This window comes from Helianthus annuus, chromosome 10, assembly GCF_002127325.2.
Source record: "Helianthus annuus cultivar XRQ/B chromosome 10, HanXRQr2.0-SUNRISE, whole genome shotgun sequence".
Lineage (NCBI taxonomy): Eukaryota > Viridiplantae > Streptophyta > Magnoliopsida > Asterales > Asteraceae > Helianthus > Helianthus annuus.
Genome location: NC_035442.2, coordinates 178377069 through 178384043, shown reverse-complemented (window position 1 = coordinate 178384043; position 6975 = coordinate 178377069). Strand labels below are relative to the sequence as shown.

Genomic DNA, 6975 nt, shown 5'->3' with positions numbered 1-6975 from the left:
AAATTAAGTCAAGGATCCAGTCAAATCTCCTAATTATTTTCTCCTTATTCTGTGCATAGTCTAGAATTAGTTTGCCTAATTTATGCCTTAATCTTTGCTGTAATTTGTATATATAATCTCCTACCATTGAGTGTAAATTAATCAAATCAATTATTCAATTACAAAACATTCTCTGCATATCAACATAATGTACACATTAATATCTTTTTAAAATTGAATAATTGCTTTGAAAACGTCACATCAGGCAAGAATAGCCTGCTGTTGAGCCCAAAGACACACCAAAACCTGTAGAGTGAGGGGTTGGCGTCTTTGCTACCTGTCTAATATGGGCCTAAGCGGTACCTCATATACATGAAACCGAATTTCACCATTGCTATAAGTTATAACACCAACCTAAATTAGTTAATTAATAATGTGGTGGTCACTTTTTAATTTTGAGGAAAACTTAAATAAGTGAAACCGGTACGTAGTAACTTGTTAACATGATAAGATAAACACCAACAAAGAGTATAATCAAACCAACGGTGGTATACCAAGACAACAAATCCTTAAAGATATTGCATCCAAGCATTCCTCAAGCCACACTGAAAACCAGATACTTATCGACCACTTGTAACCGACAACAATTTACAATCTAGTAAACTAGGAAGAGTACAAACTAATATGAGAACTAAGGACTTGGTCACCATACTCTGTGGGTGCTAATTGTGCAAACCAACTTCTTGAAGGATCATAGTTGACCGCCCTGGGTGACTTTGAGACTTCGAGTAGTAAAGATGCATGCCCCTGAAAATCACATTAGCGTTAGTGTGGTTCATACTCAAGTGTTAATAATATACGTACGTACAAAAGGACGAAATCGAAAGAGGAAAACAAATAAAAATGAACTTACTTCATCACTTGAAGAAGGATTCCTGAAATAAGCACGCCATTTGTAGAGAAATGGCATGTCACTTGGATTCATGCGTGGAATACGATGATCTTGAAGGAGTCTGATTATTTCTGTAGTCTCACCTAGAAGCTGGGCTGCATCTTTAACACTGGCCTCCCTTTCCTTTCTCGCAGACATGTAGTGACATTTCATTGTTATGATTTGTGGTAAGTTGGTGAGACAAGCTGCGATTATGTCGGCGATCATTGATGATAACCTATCAAATAGTTCCTTTTGGCTCAGCGTGGCATCGTCAATGTTGGTGCCGTAGGTAAGCAGAATTGTTTCGGTTATACGGGACATCGAGCTGAGACAAACAAGCATCGAATCATCGTGTTTATACCCGTAATTTTCAAGCTCATTTTTAGCCTTATCCCTGAACCATTTAACAATTTGTCCAACTGTATACTCTTGAAAATCAGGGTTTTGCAACTCGTTTCCTAACCATTTATTGGTGCTAATTTCTTGCCACAAAGTTTCAGCTGCTTGTTGAAGAAATATGCGATAATCGAGTTTCGTTTCCACCAATGTAACATATAATAGACCTTCCCTAACACATTCCAACAAGCAATCAACTTCCTCCTTTTCGATTTCAGGAAGAGAAACTGCAATCGCTGTAAGGGTTACCACAGATAATCTCCAACAATCACCAAGAAATTGTACTTGTACTTCTGATGTCAAAGATGGAATATCAGTCTGGTCAAATACTGCAACTCCATAAAAATCAACAGTAGATTTTTCTCGAATGAGCTTTATTAGATAATTGGGTTGGCCTTTTGCACCCTTTTGTATCAATGGGTTCACTGATTTTGAAAAGCCTTCAATTGTTCTCTCACCAACCCACATCCCATTTTCAAAATACAAAATATATGGTCTAATATCTACATTTGGATGTTCCAAGTTCACAGCATCTTCTCTCAATGAACTATATACGGCCTTCAAACAAAGGAAACAACAAAAGACACATATCACAAACACAAACGGGATCAAGGCTATTATCTTGCACAACACCACAACTCCCTTCTGAAGTTGTATACAAATGTGGATAATTAGCAATTTGGAAATCACAAATGTAGATAACAATGGAACTCCCTTCTGAAGTTTCCAATCATTTAACTTATGAGTCCAGTGGCGTTCTACTTCAAGAACCTTAAAGTGGATTGAAGAGGACGTTTCAAATTCTAAGGTTGCAAAACATCTAGAAAGTGGTACAATTGTACCAATCAGGACTCCAATCGATTGTACTGTGAGAATTACTAGCATGGACCAGCCATAATCCGAATCATAGTCCTTAGCCAACATGGCTTTAATGGTCCCGGACATAGTATAAGTGTGTAAGATGGTGACTAATAGACATATTACCCCAGAAGCAGATGTTGGATGAAAGCAAGCTGTTATGAAGTGGAGGCACCTGCTACTTTCTAACATTACCCAGTGATTTCTAACATGCTTTTGTAGCTTCTCAACTGTTACTATTTCTCCTGGTGATGGTTGAATGTCTACTGAAGCTACCTCATGACCGTTTTTGTATTCGGAGTCCAAAATCTGTTTGGATTTTAGAATCGCCAAAGATGAACATATATATACTATCAACAAGAAAACTAACAAAATCACATAAATAAAGGGTAATACAGGATTAGGATGGGTACTTATATGTGTAGGTGAAGTAAGCTGTATGATACGGGGATCTTCTTTATGGGTTGATATGGATACAGCTCCCGTTTGCATTTGAATGCAAACATTCACAACCAAGGTGATGACTTGAACAGACAAAGCTGCTAGGTTTGATAAAAGTTCATTGTTGTCCATGGTTCCTAAAGAAAGCAGTAAATTAGCCATCATGGTACACATAAAGGCCATGCTTCCGAGCTTTGCCATTTGGTCCACATAACCCGGCATGGAACCAGTTAGATCCACAGGTAACTTCATTGCGACAGATATTACCGTAAGAGAAGCAGAATTAATAGTAAAATATTTAGAGGGGAACCATAACATTCTGCTGCGAAAACCATGTACTAATTCAGCCACCATGGCAAGGATGCAAACAAGAGACGCTAACGCAATGTACATCCCAATCCATAACATAGGTGCGCTGTAACGATCTTCAAGTTCTGATCTGTATATAAACTTTAGGTACCCCAACAATGAATCTGTAATATTGTTAGGAATGTTGTAGTCATGAGTGAGTGTATCCACAATCTTAAGATACTCATGTGTTGAGTTGTAAGCCATAACTCTAGGGAAATTAAAGAAACTGATTATTTGATTTAATGGAGAAATGATGAGTTGAAGATGGATGGTAGAAATAATGTGGGCAGAGCTTAGGATTGGATTTTGTGTTAGGAAGGACTTAACAAGGATGGATTTACAGATGGTGACTAAATATATTAGCGTAACACGTGAATCATGCTCTTCCCTAAAGCTGCTGCTGTTGCATGATTAAAGATAATTCAATAACAACTTTAAAGCTAATAATTGTGGAATCCAATAGTTCATTCCATCACCCGGGCCACCCATGAAACTTTGTTTGCAATAATTGTGGAAAACAGTTCTTGAAAGCTCTCCATTTGATGCTGCTTTTTTCTAAAAGTGGATTCCATGCATATCCATCTGACTTTCGTTTTCAGTTATAAAATCTTTTATTCAATAATGCATTTGAAATATACGTACCAATTATATACAATAATCGCCCCTATGAGTGTAAGGGGGGGGGGGGGGGCGCTCACTGATAGCCCCCCTTAAAAGTTTGGTTAAGTCCCCTGATCGCCCGATAAAAGAATCTTAGATCCTGACCCTTTAAACCCTGCATGTTGATTTGATTTTGTCCAAGTTATTTGTGATTCTATTAGTTTGAGCATCTATATGTGCTTCTAAGGAAAAACTGTCTGAAGAGGTGTATATGTATTTTTCTTTAATCTGCCATGTTTGAAATGCGATGACAATAATGGTGTTCCTCCTACAACCCAATAAAACAAAACTGTGGGTGGGATACATCTCAGGTATATGTTTGTTTCAGTTACTATCCTTCTTGAAAGCTTCAGATCAGAATGGTCAACATGGGTGATATTAATTGGTTGGGTTGCATTGTATAAATTGCTTTGCTTTCTTGATGCTTAAATTGGTTTATTCATCAGCATATATTGTCTTAACTTTGACAGATCATATTAATAAATTTAAAGTTGTAGCGAAAAAGAAAACAGTTATAAAATGCCTATGAAATGGTTTATCTAAAAAAACAATATATTTTCTCTAATCATATCTAAGACAAATTATTTTATAAACAGAAAAAAAAAATACTTGGCTGATAGAGGTTAACCAACCCTGCTTGACACGTGTGTTGATGCACTTTTGTGTGGATGTGGCTCGGTTCGGTTCGGTTTAATAGGTAGGGCATCTCATTCTGCAAGCAATCTTTTCATCCAAGAAGTTATGAGTTGAGCCAGAAACAATTAAGATATGTAGTGGTTTAGTTCCTGTTGATCCAGTAACTTGCATAGTGGAGTAAGATGGTACACCCATGATTGCATTTAATGAAATTTGAGGATCTAATGCATCATTAACTGTTGGCTCATATGTTTCCTCTTCACCCTCATCTTCCCATACATCATTAATGATGATCAATATAGAATGGAAACGAATTGAAATGGACCGAACAATTGATCAATACCTATTGAATTGAAACGAATATACCCATTTTTTGAATGAATGCAGTGAAATTGAAGCTGGATGTAGGCCAATTACCGAAGAAATTTCGACGAATCAAGAGTGTCCAAGGATTGAACAGCTCTGATACCACTTGACATGATTAAACAAGAAACAGAAGAGGAATTCGATCAAGCCAAGCGTATTGTTATTACTGTTCTAGTTCGTTTAAGTTCAACTAACAACGACTAACTAACCCAACTAACTTGTTTACACAATAACCCCATACTATCACAGTTTTACAATTAACCCCCCAGACCTTATTAACTTCTACATTATTACAAAATGGTCGTTAGCGAGATTGGGGCAATAGACACCATTTAACACAACTGGATTCCGCTTGAGTGCTAGGCCAGAGTCCTTTTGTAGTCGCTTTGATATATACACATTAATATCTTTTTAAAAGTGAATAATTGCTTTGAAAACGTCAAATCAGGCAAGAATACAAGACCAAGTGGGCTCCAAGACAGCCCTAAACTACACCCAAAGACAGCTTGCTGTTGAGCCCAAAGACACCAAAACGTCCAAGAAAACCTAATGTTAAACAAACTGAAAAAAAAAATTGTTGCCTTCATAATCGTTGTGTCCATTGGGTTTGGCAGAACTCGAAAGCCTACTGGACCTGGGCCTAAGCGATACCTCATATACTGATATACATGAAACCGAATTTCACCATTGCTATAAGTTATAACACCTACCTAAATTAGTTAATTAATAATGTGGTGGTCACTTTTTAATTTTGAGGAAAACTTAAATAAGTGAAACCGGTAGTAACTTGTTAACATGATAAGATAAACACCAACAGAGAGTATAATCAAACCAACGGTGGTATACCAAGACAACAAATCCAAAAAGAAAATGCATCCAAGCATTCCTCAAGCCACACCAGATACTAATCGACCACTTGTAACCGACAACAATTTACAATCTGGTAAAACTAGGAAGAGTACAAATTAATATGAGAACTAAGGACTTGGTCACCATACTTTGTGGGTGCTAATTGTGCAAATCAACTTCTTGGAGGATCATAGTCGACCGCCCTGGGTGGCTCTGAGACGTCGAGTAGTAAAGATGCATGCCCCTGAAAATCACATTAGCGTTAGTGTGGTTCATACTCAAGTGTTAATAATATACGTACGTACAAAAGGACGAAATCGAAAGAGGAAAACAAATAAAAATGAACTTACTTCATCACTTGAAGAAGGATTCCTGAAATAAGCACGCCATTTGTTGAGAAATGGCATGTCACTTGGATTCATGCGTGGAATACGATGATCTTGAAGGAGTCTGATTATTTCTGTAGTCTCACCTAGAAGCTGGGCTGCATCTTTGACACGGGTCCGCCTTTCCTTTATCGCAGACATGTAGTGACATTTCATTATTATGATTTGTGGTAAGTTGGTGAGACAAGCTGCAATTATGTCGGCGATCATTGATGATAAGCTATCAAATAGTTCCTTTTGGCTCAGCGTGGCATCATCAATGTTGGTGTTGTAGGTACACAGAATTGTTTCGGTTATACGATACATTGACTTGCCACAAATAAGCCTGTGCATATCCCTATTCCAGATTCCCCCCTCCAAGTAATGTGTAGCGTCGTTATCCCTGAACCATTTAACAATCTGTCCAGCTGTAGACTTTTGAAAAGCAGGGTTTTGCAACTCCTTTCTTAACCATTTATTGGTGCTAATTTCTCGCCACAAAGTTTCAGCTGCTTGTTGAGAATCATACATAAAATTGAGGTTCTTTTCCACCAATGTAACATATAATAGACCTTCCCTAACACATTCCAACAAGCAATCAACTTCCTCCTTTTCGATTTCAGGAAGAGAAACCGCAATCGTTGTAAGGGTTACCACAGCTAACCTCCAACAATTTGAAGATTGAATATCAGGATATGGTACTGATGGAATATTATAGTCATCAGTCTGGTCAAATACTGCAACTCCATGAAAACCAACAGTAGATTTTTCTCGAATGAGCTTTATTAGATAATTGGGTTGGCCTTTTGCACCCTTTTGTATCAATGGGTTCACTGATTTTGAAAAGCCTTCCACTGTTCTCTCACCAACCCACATCCCATTTTTAAAATACAAAATATATATCTTTATGTTTCGATTAGCATTACTTATCCATAAACTAAACACGGGCATCCAACAATAACAGACACACATCACAAATACTAATGGAATCAAGGCTATTATCTTGCACAACACCACAACTCCCTTCTGAAGTTGTATACAAATGTAGATAAATAGCCTTTTGGAAGTCTCAATGACTACGTTCAGTCTGCGGCTATGAAATGGGAGTCTTATACTAGCTTGTTTCCAATCATTTAACTT

The 6975-nt window shown here is 37.4% G+C and overlaps 2 protein-coding genes across 2 annotated transcripts; both read right to left on the bottom strand.

The window, feature by feature from the left end:
• Positions 1-530: 530 nt before the first annotated feature.
• LOC110886866 lies at positions 531-3286 on the bottom strand. Its single transcript, XM_022134728.2, has 2 exons — positions 893-3286; positions 531-786 (listed from the first exon to the last, which is right to left on the bottom strand). Exons 1-2 carry the CDS (start codon positions 3161-3163, stop codon positions 643-645), a joined length of 2415 nt encoding a protein of 804 aa, XP_021990420.1. The 5' UTR covers positions 3164-3286; the 3' UTR covers positions 531-642.
• A 2356-nt stretch (positions 3287-5642) lies between these two features.
• LOC110883566 lies at positions 5643-6711 on the bottom strand. Its single transcript, XM_022131286.1, has 2 exons — positions 5821-6711; positions 5643-5714 (listed from the first exon to the last, which is right to left on the bottom strand). The coding sequence occupies exons 1-2, from the start codon at positions 6709-6711 to the stop codon at positions 5643-5645; spliced, it is 963 nt and encodes a 320-aa protein (XP_021986978.1).
• Between the last annotated feature and the right edge of the window lie 264 nt (positions 6712-6975).